The 17,879-nt window shown below is 43.6% G+C and overlaps 1 protein-coding gene across 32 annotated transcripts in view; it reads right to left on the bottom strand.

The window, feature by feature from the left end:
* Positions 1-17,879, bottom strand: part of DOCK9 (dedicator of cytokinesis 9) — a 275,409-nt gene that overhangs the window by 34,566 nt on the left and 222,964 nt on the right. For 19 of the 32 annotated variants that reach the window (XM_032864087.1, XM_032864092.1, XM_032864109.1 and 16 more), the window contains 6 exons: positions 16,755-16,891; positions 9,078-9,193; positions 2,522-2,659; positions 2,227-2,409; positions 342-455; positions 29-244 (listed from right to left, as the gene is read on the bottom strand). In XM_032864087.1, the coding sequence (XP_032719978.1) occupies positions 29-244; positions 342-455; positions 2,227-2,409; positions 2,522-2,659; positions 9,078-9,193; positions 16,755-16,891 (904 nt within the window). Of the gene's footprint in view, positions 1-28; positions 245-341; positions 456-2,226; positions 2,410-2,521; positions 2,660-9,077; positions 9,194-16,199; positions 16,244-16,754; positions 16,892-17,879 lie in introns of all 32 variants that reach the window. The other 13 variants (XM_032864103.1, XM_032864113.1, XM_032864091.1 and 10 more) reach the window with 2 other exon arrangements.

Genomic DNA, 17,879 nt, shown 5'->3' with positions numbered 1-17,879 from the left:
ACCCAGCTGGAGAGGCTTGCTGGGCTACCTCAGACAGATCGCCATTCTTGACATGGATCCTGGCCATGCTGTCCAGCCATGTCTTCCTGAGCTCGGGAGTGCTGGCGTAGGACTTGGCCAGACTGTACTGAAGGTCCACCAGCATCTCAGGGTCATTCTCGTGCTCCTTCATCTGGGCGGTGGCCATCAGAACCGTGCGTATCCTTTTGGTCAAGTCCTTAACATCCGAGGAGAAGGTAGTGTGCTAAAACAAGGGTGGGAGAAGGACACATGGCTTTCAGCGGTGCTCTGCCTTGTCTGCATGCGTCCTAGATGATGAGGCAGGCTTGGGGGCCACCCACCTTGATGAGCCTGTCACTGTTGGCACAGTTGTTGATGATGGACAGGGACTGCTGGAATCTGGTTCCCCCGATCCCAACAACATCTGCTATCAGCTGACTGACGGAAATAATGACCTTAGGGACACACAAATACGAGAAAATCATTTCACCTTCAAATGACTCCCCAGACTTGGCTCCTGTCTTCAGGACAGGGCAAAGTTTTGAGCACAGATCATTCCAGTGTGGGAAACATTGTCTGAGTCATCTTTTCCCCTTCCAAGAATCATTTCAGGTGATTTTGCTATTGTTGAGTATTTTGTCTGCATAGCAAAATGCTCATTGAGAGAGTGTAGAGGCATGAGAATCAGATAAAGCCTCTATCCCTTGGATAGTCACTTACTTTCTCTACTAAACAGGGAGACCTTATCACTTAACCTCCTTGGTTACTGGTCTGAATGTGTATGCACTAAATCTTCAATAAGTGGATAGTCCTTTGCATTTTTTATTAAAACATATACACGTTAACTATGCAATGGCAGTGGGGGGAATCTGTCTTTACTGGGGTTTGGGTCGTGCTCTGCGTTTACCCAGTCACTCAAGCTAACACATGGCTTCCATCTTTCTTCCTTCCTTTTCCTTCACCAACCCCAGAAGCCATCCATCACTAAGCACTGTCAACTCATTCTCTCCTTCTTCTAACCTCACCATACCTGGTCCAAGACACCATCCTCTCAGGCCTGGATTTGACCATGGTTTCCCCAAAGTCTCTCCAGCTAAGGCCTTGATTTCCTTGATCCATTCTCAGCACTAGTCCAGGTGATCCCTCCAGATATGCATGACATCTTCTCAGTTGTTCTCACCCACATTCTTTTACTTCACTGTAAGGACCTTCTCCAGTTCCCCGACAGGCCCTTTCCCTTGTGCATCCATCACCTGGAACATGCTCAGCCTCTAGACCTGCTATCTCCTATTCATCTTTCACAGCTTCTAGAAGCCTCCCTGCCCCAGCCAGACCTCCCTCCCCTCCTCGGGGCACTCGAGTTCCTCTATTACAGCACTGGGGACAGTGTATGGAGAAGAGCTTTGGGCTCTGTGTGTCTTCCAGCAGACTACACGCTCCGTGAGGGCCAGGAGAGGGTTGTGCTTTGTTCATGGTTGTACCCGTGAATCCTAGCACATAGTTTGCAAACAGCAACTATTTGTTTAAAAGAGGAATAAATACGGAGATGGAGAGGACACTCCTACATGAGTTCAAGGAAGAAGAGAGCCTACAAAAATACATAAGACTGTTCCATATCTTGCATGGCTCCCAGCGTAGAGGATTTGGGACATTTTAACTCTGGAGAGATGGCAGGTGTGTCAGTAGATGGAAGACAGAAAAGAACCGCTTCAGGAGCCTCTGGGTGGCTCAGTCAGTTAAACGTCTGCTTTCTGCTCAGGTCGTGATCTCTAGGTCCTGGGATTGGGCCCCGCTTTGGGCTCTCTGCTCAGTGGGGAGTCTGCTTCTCCCTCTACCTCTTTGCTCTCTCTCACACACACACTCTCTCTCAAATAAATAAAGAGAATCTTTAAAAAAATTTAAAAAAGAATTACTTTGGACTTTCTGTGTTTTCTAAGATATTTGCTGTGAGTCACGCTCACTCTCACAGACTCTAGCAGATGATGACTCAACGGAATTTCAGTCAGTCCAATATTGAGTCAAACAGAAATGCACTTTGGGCCCAAATCTTAGCACGTGGAGAATGAAATAAACCAGACCAGTAAATGTGACTTTCCAGTCCTCCATCTCAAGGCCAGACCTTGCCCGACTTACACTAGGTAAACCGGTAAATGTGGCGAAGCCTTGCTGCTAACACAGAATCCCACAGAACACACCACCAGCGCCGGCGAGCGAACCCATGCGCACCTGCAAGTGTGTGCGGACGAAGGACTTCTTTCCAGTGTAGTCGAAGTTGTTCCTCATGAGGAAGTACAGCAGCTGGGAGGCCTCCGTTCTGATGGAGCTCAGCTTCGAGTTGCAGCACTTGAGGACCTCGTAGCACAGAGCGGCACACATGTCGGCCCTCCCTTCGTAGAACGTCGAGGGGAACTAGGCAAACACCAGAGAGCAGGGCAGGTGGACATCAGTGCTCCCCCGACTCCAGGGCCAAAGCACACAAGGATGGTCATCAGCGAGGGCTTCCCCCGAGGAAGCCTCTTACCTTATAGATGAATGACCTTAAGGCAGTGAAGACATTTTTTAAAGCTGTTTCAGACTGATGTTTTTGAAGAAAGCACAGGTAGACGTCGAAAACCTTTTTCATGAGAGGATTATGGCCGTGATCAGCCAGGAGCTGGTTCTGAAAACACACAAGGACAGGTTGGTTAGTGAGACACACCAGACACCCCTACGAGGCTGCATCCAGTTTTCAGACTCAAAGGTTCAATGTCCCAGGTACTAAGACAACTTGTAATTTAAACAAACTCTACCATCAATCTCCATGAAGGCAGAGAACCCTCAGGGAGTACAAATAAGCCTATAACTAAATTCTGTGGAGACTTTGCTTTTTTTCTTTTCTAAAGAGTTTATTTATTTTATTTATTTAAGAGAGACGAAAGCAAGCATGAGGGAGGGGAGGGGCAGCGGGGGAGGAAGAGACAAGCTGAGCATGTAGCCCAACTGGATGCTCGATCCCACGACCAGAGATCATGACCTGAGCCAAAATCTAGAGTTGGATGCTTACCTGACTGAGCCACCCAGGGACCGCTTGCTTCTTCCTATCAGGGGAGGGACTAATCATAAAACGGCCTAGCAAACTGTAGCATGGCTGGAAGGGCTAGTGGTCCTCAGTACTGATTGGGCTTCTATGTATTTACTTATTTTTACTGTATACCAGCAACCAGTACAGAGGCAGTCTTTGTGATAGCTCAATTCTGACAAAGAAGTGCCCTTACAGGTGTCAGCTGATTAACAAGCTGGAAAAAATACTGAAGTGAGGTATAGGAAGTGAGATCCTCCAAAAGTAAGTTTGTGGGGCGCCTGGGTGGCTCAGTCGGTCGGTTAAATGTCTGCCTTCAGTTCAGGTCATGGTCCCAGGGTCCTGGGATCGAGGTGCGTGTCAGGCTCCCGGCTCAGAAGGAAGTCTGCTTCTCCCTCTGCTCCTCCCTCTGCTCCTGCTCACGCTCTCTCTCAAATAAATGAAATCTTTAAAAAAATAAAAAAACAAAATTAAATTTGTTTTTTTTCAGGCTTCTCAGGCACTCTGTTAAGCAATGAGTAACCAGACAAGCTTGGTAAGGCGGGAAACCCAGAGGCTTTGATCAGGCCCCATTTATCACGTGCACGGATCTGCACAGGTAAACTGAGTCTTATTTTCTCGTCTGTAAAATGGCGACCTTGGACCTGACCTTGCACAGCTACTGTGAACACATGAGTCAAGTACAAAAAGCATCTGATGCATTCGTGGGTCTGGCTCAGTAAGTGGTGGCTAGCAGGACTTTCACGTCATGGGTTTTACTCGACAAAGCAAACAAGACTACTTCTCACCATTCTGCAAGACTTTCTCGCAAATGCAGTTAATTCATACTAACTAAATGCCTGTGAACCTGGATGGCTAAAACTCTCACGGACTGCCTAACACACAAGTAGACAGATGTGTTGCTGAGCCAGAGGCCAGCATGTAGCCATTGTGTTTAAACACGCATTGACACTAAAGGGCTACATCATCAAGGACACACAGAGGTGTGTGTGCGAGAGCGAGGGCGCACATCTGCGTTCTGCACGAGGCAAAAATGATTATAATAAAAAAAACATCAGGAGGCCAGTATCCCAAACCAATCTTACCATTGTGCCAAATGACCGGAGATAGCTTATGGCCAAGTAATTCTGTTAAACAGCAAAGTACAGCTAGAGTATTAGTTTTAAGATCTACCTCATCTTACTTTTGGAGAAAAATTTTACTCAAGGAATAAGTTTTGTTTTCTTAGGTCCAGTGACTCACAGCTGGTAGGACACCTGGAATTCACAGGGATCTTTATAACATGAAACACTGAGGCACAGTATTGAATTCCATCATGTGAAAGAGAGCCATTTAATGAGCAGAAAATGGGACTTAATTAACGGAATATGATATAATTCTCAACCATGAGCAGCTGTTCACCAACTGGTGGGGAGAGCGGGGAAGGCTGTTTCCAGTGTTTTGGAACTGCTTGCATGTGAACATTACTTTTGTTGTCTGTGAACATTACTTCTCCCAGGGGGCACTGTTCTCCCTAATTATGGCCAGATTAAGGTTTGCACAGATCTGGATGAGCTTTCCTTCTCTCAGCACTATCTGCCGGAGACATGCAGATGAGACGGTGTGTACAAAAATTGCCAGGAGCCCTGTTCTTGCTGTTGGAACTGGCCTGTCTCCAAGTTCTTACCCCAGGAGTTAAATTTTCCCGCCTCACTCTTTCTGGTCAAGGCTTCGCTTCCCATTTTCGGGATTTAGTCTTCTTGGGTTCTGATCCCAAAACCCGCTTGCAAGAATGCAGTTAAAAGTCACTCACACTAAGATATAAGTAGCCCCTCATTTCAAGGGGTAAAGGATCTCTTACCCCAGACATACCCCATTGTACCAGCTGCCTTCTGTAATCTTCTAGTCAATTTTCTTCTCTCCCCCTCTCTGCTCTCTCTCTTTCATTTATTAAAAAGTTATATACACTAAATATAAAAAATACATAAAAAATAAAATATATTTTAAAAATCCTGAACATTCAGAAAGGTTCATGGCGGAAGAAGGAAGAAGCAAAAACAAAACCACCCTTCACTTCACTCAGAAGTCACCAAGGTAACACCAGAGTGTATCTCATTTCTACTTTTTTATCCCTGTAGACCTGTAGTGAGGAAAGGAAAATTTTATTCCGGGAAGTAAATGAGACATTAGAACAATATGAAAGGCACAGCTTCTCTCTAGCAACAAGGTGGAGAATAGGTTATAAATCCATCTCAGAAGTGTCTGATGTGTGCAGGCAGGTTTGATTGTTGTAACACATTCTCCTGAGGGAAATGAGCCTTTCAGAGAATGAAGACACAACATCAGTAATTTTTAAAGATCTAGGAATAGGATAACAATGAACTTAAAATCCTGGGCACCAAAATGAGATGTCTAGAACTGTGCTATTTAAGACAGATCTACCTCTCCTGGGCAGAAGGCATTTAGTTTTACTTGGACATCGCTTCAAGAATCCACCTTAGTGAAGGACTGTTTCAGCTGCAAATGCTTACCAGTCACTAAGGTAACCTCATTTCATGTGTTTTTGCAGACCAGGCTCATGGTCTACATGAGCACAAACTCCCTAGAAGAACCCAATTATCCAAGTGCTTTTCTCTGTCACGTACAGATTCTCACCATCACATACAGATTCTCACCAGGCAGCTCAAATCAAGAAAAGGCACAAGGTGGGATTGCTAAAAATACATTCTCAGGTTAAACGTGTAAACACATTAAAAAAGATGATCAACTATGCAAAGGCCAGAGTTGACTTGGGATTGTGTTAATCACAGGCATTGTAAAATAGCCAGAACCGTATTTTTCTGCATATAACTACCTTGGTTTATAAAACACACCCTTTTATGCATTAAATGCGAGAACATACGCGAAAGCATCCAGCATTGGACCAGCATCTGGGAAGTGCTTGGTAATATTCTCCTCTTTTTTCTGTACGGGATCGTTCAACTACCTTGACGTCCCTCAGCTTACCTCTTCTCTCTGTCCGTCCCCTCCTCCTCTGTCCCACCTCCCCACCACACCTGGCTTAGTGGATGGAGAACAAGGGCTTTAGCAGGCCAGGTGTGCAGTGATCCTGGGCAAATTTTCTGCCCTGTCTTGGCCTCAGTCTCCTCATCTGTAAAATGGGGTACAAGAATATCCACCAGCCCAGGCTGTTGTGAAGATTAATGCTTGAGGCATGAAAGGCACTCAATAACTAGCAGGGCTGAAATCTTTTCAAACATTTTCTCTCATTAAAAATGTGTTTTCTTGGCTACCTTTGGCAATTTACTAGATGTGGTCAACTCAGAGACTTGATCACGATGGGGCTTTTATCTGTGGAAGTTGATTTTTCTCGAATTACATCCACTAACTCAATGTAAAAATTTAATTTTTCTGATATGCTCCAAATGATGCCTCAGCTGAGTAAAAGATTTGCAAAGGAAGATCCCAGTGGCTGCTGTGCCAGGGCCCCTCACGAACCTGTAATCTAGGCCAGGTAAGCCTGCCTCCAGGCGTGACATCTGTCCCACTGTAACGCCCGCCCATCTTCCCACTTCTGCATGGGGGCACTGGGCTTTACATGCTTTTGCTCACAGGCATATGGACTTTGACAGAGAATCACCTCAGCGTTCAAGCTCTACCTTCCCCCTGGGTCTCAGGAGTTAGACCCTTTCTTACAGGACCAGGAAGGCATGAACACAGGGTAGATGTCTTTGGGTACTTCGTATCTGTCCATCATATAGCAGGCATAATCACCATGTTCTAGAAAAGGGAATCAGGGTTTCCAGATGTCAAGCAGGCTTGACACCCGAGGCTTAGAATCTGGCTCCTAGTGGAGCTGGGAGGTAAAGTCTCATCTATGCCCGGAAAGCGGCAGGTCCTTTCAAAGGTCATCTTTAAACTTCCAATAGCCCTGACCACAGGAGGCAGATCCTATTTTTTCTAATCTTCAAATGAGAAATCTTAGGTCCAGAGACATGAAGCAATCTCCTCAAAGACCTTCAAGACAATAAATGTCACAAATCAGGCACCATCAGGTGTTGTTTCTCAAGAGACAGAGCCTGTGGCGTGGCCAGACACTGGGGACCTGGGAACCTTGATGAACAGGTTGCTTCTTTAATACGAAGCAAGTGTTTTTCAGGGGGCTAAGTGAGAACCGTAGGCTGCACAGTAAAGAGACTGTCACTATTCTCACAGACCCGACAGACCACATCTGTGGTGCACCTGTCCTCCCGCCTGGCCAGTGTGCCAGGCTCCGCCTGCCGAGTAGCAGCAGGGTCTCAGGGGCACGGGCAAGGTGAGTGCAGCAGAGGGTAGAACTTACAGATTCTGTAAGCTTCTGTTCTGAACAGTCCTGATCTGAACTTACTGATTCTCAGCTGGCAGTGATAAAGGTACACACGGCAGTCACATTTAAAAAGTCATTGCCGAGGGGCGCCTGGGTGGCTCAGTGGGTTAAAGCCTCTTCCTTCGGCTCAGGTCATGATCCCTGATCCCATGGAGCCCCGCATCGGGCTCTCTGCTCAGCGGGGAGCTTGCTTCCTCCTCTCTCTGCCTGCCTCTCTGCCTACTTGTGATCTCTATCAAATAAATAAATAAAATCTTAAAAAAAAAAAAAAAAAGGCATTGCCGAGGGGCGCCTGGGTGGCTGGGTTAAGCCTCTGCCTTTGGCTCAGGTCATGATCTCAGGGTCCTGGGATCGAGCCCCGCCTTGGGCTTTCTGCCCAGCAGGGACCCTGCTTACCACCCCCTCTCTCTGCCTGCCTCTCTGCCTTCTTGTGATCTCTCTCTGTCAAATAAATAAATAAAATCTTAATTAAAAAAAAAAATGTCATTGCCGATTGCAACACATTTTTTAACTAAAAACGCGGAAAAGAAAATGGAAAGAGGTTCCAGACATGGTTCTGGTTCTCCAGCCATGGCATTCAGGTCATCCCCAGACTTTCTGCGTTAGCCAGTCTGGATCAGGGCCTAAGAATATGTACTTCGAACAAGCTCCCCGGGTCTGCAGCTGCTGCCAGCCAGGGGACTGTGCTCTGAGAGCCACGAGAGTGGAGGCTCCGTGGACTAGGACACGGCTGTCCCCACGCTCATTCAGTTAGGGTCTGTGTTTCATCTCTTCAATGGGTTCCCAGCAATGACTTTTTGTGGGGATGTGAGTAGCATGGCTGCTGAGAAGAATAAAGGTAGAGTATACAATCAAGTGACATGATATCAGGGTAACTTGTTTTTATCCAAATTAAAAAAAAATGCACCTTATGAGAATCAAAGATAAGTAAAGCAGAAAATGACTTTGGTTATCTTTTCCAAATATCCTTGGAAACAAAGGCACTGTTTCAATAATCATCATGTATCAACTCTAATTCAATTTCCTTCTTCCATGCTGGAAATGGAAGCAATCAATTAGCAAGCCTGGGAAGTGTTAGGTCCCTAGAATCAAGTGAATGCCTTATGAGACCATTTCCACTTACTTGAACAGTACTTGCTGAAACCTAAAAATAAGACCAAAACAATCTTTTCTTTTCTATCCTTGAAATGCTTCTATCACTGAAGTTACTAACAGATTTTTTTAAAATTGTAAGAGGTGAATGTGTTTGTAGTTACTGCTTTTCTACATATAAGTAGCTAATTTTAACTGCTGCTACATTTGGATATTCTCAGATAGTCGAGGCAGAAATGTCTGATGAGGTTCCCATTATTAATCAGCCTCGAGGGCACAGCATACCATGTTCTCCAGGGGGATGCTTTCCTCTGGCCGAGAGGCAACCACCTCCTGGGACTGTTTCCATCATTTGCAGCACACCCTGACCAGCTGAACTTTATTTTATTTCAAGGAATTCAAGTCATTAACCATGAAATGGTTTCACTAAGGAATTTTGAGGATGTGTGGTTTCTTTACAGGGGCAAAAACAGTTGCTGAAATTAAAAAATACAACACAGGAAGTTCTTGCTGGTTCAACTAAACAAGCAGAATGAATTTAAAAGGTAAAGCTCTGACCGGGCCCAGCTATTCAGTACGAACCTTAAATGCCAGTGTAAACAGAGAGAGTGTGTCCAGGGCCGTGAGGCACACCTCGGTAGCGATGTTGGCTTCCAGCAGCGACTGGTGGAGAACGTCTGCGTCCGAGTGGCCGTAGCCTGTGTGGATTACAACACAAGGTTACTGCCCAGCAACCGCAGACGGAGAGGCTGGCGGCACAGTGTAGTTGCAGTCAACTTTTGATTATTTACGGAAGGCTTTTCTGGGGTCTTGTTTCCCTTTTGCAGTGGTTGGGGGTACATAATGAATAATGTGTCCATTCAATTAGAACAATTCTGGAAGGGTAACAAGAGCAGCAAACATTTACTGTGTGCAGGCTATGTGCCAGCCGTAATTCTATGAACTTTCAGTGTTTTCGCTCATTTAATCCCACAGCAGCCCTATGAAGCATGTACATTCTTAAACCCTTTTTGCAGAGAAGGAAACTGAGGCACAGAAAGGTTGAACAGCTTGTCTTAGGTCCCATAGTTAGTAAACAGCAGAACCAGGAAGGCACCTAGACGGGAGCCAATCCATTGAGTCACCAGGCTGAGCTCTTAGGATGGGAGGAGCTGGCGAAGGAAGCAGAGATTTCCCAAGCTTCCCACAGAGACAGAGGCAGCGGCCCAGCACAGGTTTTTTAAGAAAATGAGTCAGAGTCAGGCTGCCGGGCCCTGAATCCAGCTCAGCGACTTGCTAGTTGTGTGACCTTGGGCAAGTTATTTGACCTCTTTATGCATCAGTTCCCTGATCTGTAGAATGGGGATAGTAATAGCATCTGCCTCAAAGGGTTGTGGTGAGCATGCAATTGGTTAAGATCTGGAAAGTTCTTAGAATAGCGGCTGGCACATGGTGGACGGCCGTGTAAATAGTGAATCGATAACGTAAAGATCTAAACGATCAGCCAGAATAATGAACAATAACCAAGAGTTGACTGCACTGCTAACAGTATTCTACTTGCTTTATCAAAAAGCACGAAAGCCAGTACATGTCTGAAAGGAATGTTTAAGAAAAGGAAAGGACCTGAAGAATCATAATTTAAATACAAGCCGATATCTTCTATATGTGGCTGTAAAAACCAATTTAGTACGGACATAAATGTAGCGTGACATACAATTTGAGATATTAAATTATGAAATGATATGCATTAGCAGAAATACATGTAGGGATGCAGAGATGTTACAGTACTGATCTAGAGGACAAAGAAAGATGGCAATATAATGAAACGTCATACAATGTCCTACTCCAAGGAGCAAACACAAATCAATACTTACTATGTAGATAATTTTCTTTATACTCCAAAGAGCAGGACATTTTCTATACAGATCAAGAAAATGAAGTAGAGAAAACCTAGAGGATTTTCTTGAGGCCAGTAATGGGGGTGGAAAAAAGCCCAAAGAAACCTAGAAACTACACTCCAAATTCCTTATCCAGGTCACTGTGTCCCAGTACGTATTATTAGGACAAAATAACTAGCATGATGTTATTCTTACTTTGATAAACATCAGAGTTACAAAGTGATTTTTAGAAGACTATGAAAGAGGTTTTCCAAACTGCTGCATTGCTCATAAAATAGGCTAAAAACACCATCACGTGCTTTCACCCAGTGTTGCTCTGCAAGGGCAGTTCTGAAGGTTTGTGTCTGTGAACTGCATGATTTTCACACTGCAACAGAGTCAGTGCGCCTTGAGAGGGGCTCTGTAACACCCGGTGCCATGCTAGTTCTTTCTGTGTTTGCTTCTCTCGTAAGAGGTCTCCCCGAGACAGAGAGATGGATGCACTTTGGTACGAATTTCACTGCACTGCCGTCGTAAGCCAGGGCATCCCCTCGTTTGGCATGGTTTGCTTGGTAAGATCAGAGATGGTGAAAGAGGAAAACAGATTGTTAATTATGGCTAAGTGATCACAAACCCAGGGCGGGGGTGTGTGGGGGAATATAGCACCTTTTATTAGACCAACCAAAATTATCGCAGGTCAAAAAGACCCTTTGGGGGCTGCTGAAGTTTTATGGCCAGGGGAAATCACATAAGGAACTTGTTTTGGTGATGATTTTAATATTTTTCTTGGCAAAGAACTGACGTTTTCTTTTTCTGGAAAGGTAATGTATGCAGGTGTGATCATTATAGACACAATTGCCTACACCCTGAAGAATTTCCACACCATTTAATTTCAACTGGAAGGTCTGGACCCATTCAGGACTGGAACTTGGCAATGTGTTGTTTTAAAACACAGAATCAATGGCCACACTAATGAAGTTTTTAATGAAATTATGTATATATGTATGGAAATGTAACAATGACAAAATTTCTCCAAGCTCTTAGACTCTCTCTGAGTGTCGACATTGTGTATCTCATTTCCTTAAGCATCACAGTCAGATTCATAGAGAAATCTGTCTGCCTGTGTCTGAATCATCGAAGAATCAAAGAAATGATCCAGTTGAGCCACAACTGGCTATAATTTTGCTTCTCCTTAAACTCCTGTCTCAAAAAAGTCAGCAATATTCCTGAGCCAGTGTTAGTAAAGTCCCTAAAAATAAAGGGCAGCGTGGAGAGGTTGTTTAAGTGGCACAGACGCATGGACAGTTCACCGAGGGATACTCCCATGGAAACTGCCTGTCTCAATGCCTGGAACTAAGTTGTGCACGAGGCAAGGCTTTAGTCCTTGGTCACCATGTTACAGGCCAACCCAGGAAAATGAAACTGACTTGGTACATCCAAAAAGGAGTCTTAAGAGAAAATGCAATTTCTTCAAGTATCGGTCAGCAACTCTTTGAAGCTGATTAAGCAGATTCTCACCAGGGCAAGTAAGGAATGCTGTGTTAACCCTATTGATTTCCCCTACGGAAGCGTGGTGCCTTGAGGCACAGGGCACTGACTACCTTCAGCTAGGCTGATCAGAGAGAGGAGGACTTCCTCGATGTGCCATCTTTGGCACACACATCATGGATTGCTTTAGCGTCGTTGGGATTCACTGCTCACATTGACACAATTTTCATTCTGTTATAACTCTGATAAATGATTTATTCTAAAATCCCCAAGTCTTCTAAACACACAGAGGCAAAGGATGAGACTTTTTTCCCCTCTAATGTCATCTGTTACGTTAGTCTTAATGAACCTTACTCTGTTTATAATAAACTCCTGTTACTAGAACAGTTTGACTGAATAATGCTGACCACATCTGTAAACAGTCTCTCACTCCCCACTGCCACACCATCAGAGGGGATGTGCTGGGAGGGACAAAAACACTTGCCTTTTCCAAATGCCAGAGGATGTTTGGGCTTGAAGTCAGATACATATTCTAACAGGAGGCATTTCCTTTCAACAGATGCCTTTACCCTTATTTTTATTATTTTTTTTCCTCTGGCCCACATAATCTGAATCCAGAAAAATAATACATTTTGTGAGAAATGAGAAAAAAGTAAATGCTACTGAATGATATGAAATCTTCTGCTAAAAGAAAGCCCCAAGCACGGAAGACCTAGTCCTCTAGATATATTAATTCACGGTCGTCAGCCTTTACTAACTGCATATACTTTTGCAAACTATCAGACTGATCAACCTCTACGTTATTATCTATTTGTTCATCTCCATCCCACTTTTATTGCTAAAAATATTTTCTTCACAAATGAGCGAAGAGTAGACCGCAGAATGAGGAATAATATTCCAAGGCAAAAATGATGTGATTTGCTTTCTGTCCTCTGACTCATACAAAAACCTTAATATGCTCAAAAATGATTTGTGGAATGAGTCTGTAATCTCAGAGTTTATACCTGAGGAAATGGTGATGCCATCTGCTTTCTCTTCTCTGAAGAAAACCTCAATCTAATGTTCAGCTGTGTCTGGAAATAGTACATTGCATGGGATATATAGCCCAGACTGTGGAAACACTTGGTTTAAGCATGCATTGTAATTTAAAGTCCTTTTTAAGGTTATTAAGAATGTAAACATGTCCTGACTTTAAAGAGGCATCGTGCCAGACTTTCTCAGTTCTGAAACCCCATCAATTGCAAGAAGTGCCAATGACTGCCTGTCATAGTGGATGGAATATGTGAGGCACATGTGTGAGGTAGGTCAGTTATAACTTCGAGTTATAGCCTGATAACTGAAATGCTATGAAACATGCAAAAATGTATTTCTAAATCAAGGAAACCTGCTTCAGAATAAAAAAAAAAAGGAACTTCATAAACATTTCATTTACTGTCTTGAGTATATACTTTTTAAAGCATCTAAGTCGATTTTTTACCCATTTTAAGAGATATATTGTCATGCTTAAAACCTGCAAAACAGTAATTTTACTTCAAAGAATACATGTGTTCTCTGCATTTTTCCTGTTAATTCAGTATTATACACAGTAAGGGAATTTAATGATCACTGATACTCATTGTCTTGCTTGCACTTCATAGATAGCAAAGAATTTCAGAGTTAGATATGGTCTTATAAACCATCTCATCTAACTCTTCACCTCCCAATGTGATGTTTAAGAGACCTGAACAATATCCCCCGGGGGTCCTCACCCAGTCTGTTTCAACATCTCCAACTCCCAGTGCCCACACTAGCTAATGGGCAATTCAGTTAGAAAACGCTTTTCCATAATGACCTGAAATCGCATTCTCTGCAACTTAATCCAGTGACCTTGAACTCTTTCTTATACTGAATTATACAAAATGCAGGTTTTCTTTAAGTGTTTCTACCTCTTGTCTGGCTTTTCGCTCTACGGTACCAGCAGGAAATAGGAATTATCATGCAAATGAATTTAATATATTCCTAGAGCAATATATAACAGCAAAGTAAATGCAAAGTGTTATTTTATGTGTTTTGCACATGTATCGCTTACTTACAAACATGTCTGACTTAGCTTCCCTCCCAACAGCATGGTTTATGTAAAATATTCTACAGGTAGCTCTCACTTTCAATATTCCATTTGACACAAATAGCTTCTGTTGATACACAACAGGATGCACTTTACAATAAAAAGGTCAATGTCTTAATGTTGTAAACATTTACTTTTCACATGCCTGGGTAATGACCCAAACATAATGAACCTCTATCTTCTGAGTGTTTTTGAATAGTGAAGGCTATTTGGACACAGTGGGACTTATCATTTTCATTATTTCCTATCAAAATCCAAGAATAAAGGTAAGACCCCGCCATGGTCACATGTAAGGTGCGCATGGTGTCATATCCCCTGTCCTACTAATGGGGGCTTGAAACTTGGACGCCACTGGATTAAATTTCTGGCAGTCCTCTGCTGCCCCCAGCTGGTCAAGCTGAGACCTGACAAAGCCTTTCCTCTGAAACTAAGACAAAACAAAAAATGCAGGTGGTATATATAGGGAGGGGGCCCTCTTCCTATATTTTTTCTTTTCTAAAATAAATTCTCAAATAAATTTTAGACTCCGGCAACCTGCAAATCTCTCACATGCTGGATTTATGTCATATTGGTTGGTCCAACAGAAGGTACTGTATTCATTGTTCAAGAGGACTTTTTTAATAAAGACACATATGACTACAAATTTCCCATAAAATACCTCAGTACCGGTGTAAAGAAATCACGTATGTATACATACATATCTATGCTCACACATATACACATGTATACATACATGTGTATGTATACATGCCTTCTCTGTGGCTTCTGGGCACACGGACAATCTGGAGCTCAAAAAGGCTGAAGCCACCCAGATACATCATCAGACTTAGAGACATAAATGGAGACCGAGTTCCAGGAGGAGATGCAAGGACTGTGAGACACCAGAACCAATTTGGGATGAGCAGACAGGAGGAGGCTAAAAGAAATCAGCTACACACTGTTTCTCGGGAAGGCAGAAGGAGAAATGCTGATTGAGGATGGTGTCACTGAAAACTGACTAGAGCAAAAACTCCAGGATGAAAGAGGAGAGAGGCAGGAAGGACAGGCTCTCTGTGGGTAGCCGGAAGAGAGAATGGGAGTCAACCATGTTCGCAATATGCTGCTTGGCTGCAAAACACAGCCAGCTGTCTCTCTCCTCCAGTTCAAGCCACCATCGCAAAATCTGTTTGCAGCGGGAGGAGCGGCTGTCTGTCTTGGTGGATTAAGGTTATACACTCATGTGTTGATCACTCATTTCACTTTTGTTTATTTTCTATTTCCTACACGATTATCTTTGGAGTAGGGGACTCGGTCTACTGATTTTTTTTTTTAAGTGCTTTAAAGTTTAGGTATTTATGCTAACTGACAGAGAGGTAATGCCTGTGTTATAAACTGTCTGGGCAGGGGCAGTGTGGGCAAGTCCTGGAGAACCATGAGAGTTTAATTTCTGTTTGCTTAATAGGAAATGAAAACTAAAAACAACAAAACTTCTTTTGTGTCAACCCCTTGCCTGCAGAACTAGAAGAAGCCCTAACAGACAAGATGTGGAAAAATCCAGTATTGGAGCCCGAGATGTGTCACGAACGTACATTCGTGTGTGGCAGGCAAATGTCATACTGATCTAAATTAAGCTTAGAATTTTATAAAGAGGGTCTATACCCATTAGGTTGAACGTTGGGGTGGAAGAGTAGACAGCTGCTGTATTTTGATGCCTCAGCCTTCTTACTCGGAACTATTATCATTTTAAAGCATTTGGGAATATTGTCTTTACTCCCAGCCTATATAAAGAAAGAGGTAGGAAGATCACAGTGAGTGGAATTCTTATGATTAGAAATGATGAGAAGATATTAATAGCTATACATTAAAGGCATCACTTGGCATGAGAACAAGTAATTGTATATGTAAAATAGTAACTAGCTATGTTATGCTTGGAGAAAAGATGAAGCAATTCAGAGAACACAACACTAACAGAAATGGTACCTATTATAAATAATGGCATTTGTTTTTAAAATGCTGCATGGCTGATATCTTTTAGGTTTCCTGTTTTGAGAAAACTTTTAAGGAGATGTAACACTTAAGTTTCTAGAAACAGTACATGATGTCATGTCTCCTCTGGTGATACGAAAAAAGTAAATTAAAAATATGCCCCCACTTTTTGGTAGAATCTCTACTGTGAAGTTAGAAAGCCCCAAAGTTAGGAAGGCAAGATGAACAAAAAGGTCTCGGTTTGCAAGTGAAGCGGCCTCATAAGCAGACTTCAACCTGATTAAATCTTACCATTGTCTACAGAAATTCCAAGCACACTTGATATCTTTCTCACACTGAAAACACAGAAAAAGTCACTTTGTTATTGGCTTTTCCACACCCTCACAAATTGAATCATGGGCTTTATGTTTTCACAGCAGTTTAAGGAGTAACATACATTCAAAGCTGGAATGTCAAAATGTGGACACTTGATCAATTACACGCATGGCATCGGAAGAACGAAAGGAACCTGTCCCAGATGTCCCCAGGACTTGCACACGGAAAATCCAAATATTCAATTAAACGTATCAGAGAATGTTTGGCTGTCAAAATGTTTACGTTAAAAATACTGAAGGGAGGGGGTCGGGACAAAGGGTCCAGGCTTTTAGGTCTGGTGCCGTAGCTGACCACGTTCCACATTGTGTCACTCTCCTCCAAAGAAGGGAATTTCGCCATGAGCTCTTCATCCCACTTGCTCTGAGCTGGAAGAAAAGTCAGGTTGGTGATGTGTGGTGCGGCCTGGGGCTCTCCCCTCTGAGATGTCACATGAGATGGCTGGCTGTTACGATGGTATGTCATGGGACTTACTGTGGTTAAAAGTGAGAGAGTTATCCAGGCTGCCCAGCTGCTGCAATCTGGCATGCATCATTCCTGTTCTGTTACGGGAAACAGGCAATGTCTGAGATTTTCGATCATGAACTATGGGTCCCAACCCCTCCTGGTTCCTGCAACATGAGTGAAATGGGATAGAAGCAAAAGTTAGACTTGTTACACTGCAGCGAGACGAGCAGGGTTAGTGAGGCCAAGACACAGCACAAGGGGACCGGCCACACGCCGACCAGAGCAGCGTGGCCTGAGACGCACACACAGGCGGCAGCTCTTAACTGAGTTCATAGCAAAGCACCTGATGATGACGAAGCAAAAAGCAAGCTAAAGCAGGGAACTTTCCAGTTTTGGAATGGACTTTAGAGATGCTGCTTTTTAAAAGTCAGGGCATCAGTCCGACGTGGCGCTAAAGGTTAGCGTTTGGACAACTGCCAAACACCATGAGTATTTTCAGATTATACACGTTATTAAAGAGCAAAAAAAAAATTTTTTTTTAAAGAAAACAATGCATTGGAAGAAACAGAGAACAAACATGCAATGAGAGGGATTATATGAGGCTGTTTTAACACCTTTATTCTTACCCAGGCAGGAAGGAGAGCCACACACTTTGTTAAACTTGTCAGCAGTCAAGTAAAGAAAATAGAAAAGTGATCTGGGTTAGCAATCATACAGCTAACTTCCTACTGTGTACCATCACCAGAGCAGATGAAAAATGAGACCCGTGCTGGAATGACACCTGTCCCCCGGCCCGTAGCCAACCGTCTCCCTCATTGTGTTATTGTGTGCAGGAGAACAGGAGTTCTAGAACATGCATGGACTGTCATCGGGCAACATGCTGCTGGGTGATTTCAGAGGGACACAATGAGAAGACGCAGTATTCCTCAGCCGGGACTGCCACGGAGGGCATACACCGACAGCGTTCAGACTCCGCTCGGGATCTTTGTCACATGGAGCAGAAACCACAGGAATTTTCTATGAAGCAGGGCACATCTTTCCACAACACACCTAACAAGCAACACCACCTTCCACTCCTGCCCTCCTATGCCCATCCCTTTTTAGGATGGCCCAAGCAAGCACACTTTTACATGCAAATATATACAGGGTGCT

This window comes from Lontra canadensis, unplaced genomic scaffold (genome assembly GCF_010015895.1).
Source record: "Lontra canadensis isolate GAN:19392208 unplaced genomic scaffold, GSC_riverotter_1.0 scaffold26, whole genome shotgun sequence".
Classification (NCBI taxonomy): Eukaryota; Metazoa; Chordata; class Mammalia; order Carnivora; family Mustelidae; genus Lontra; species Lontra canadensis.
This window is presented reverse-complemented; position numbering and strand designations above follow the sequence as displayed.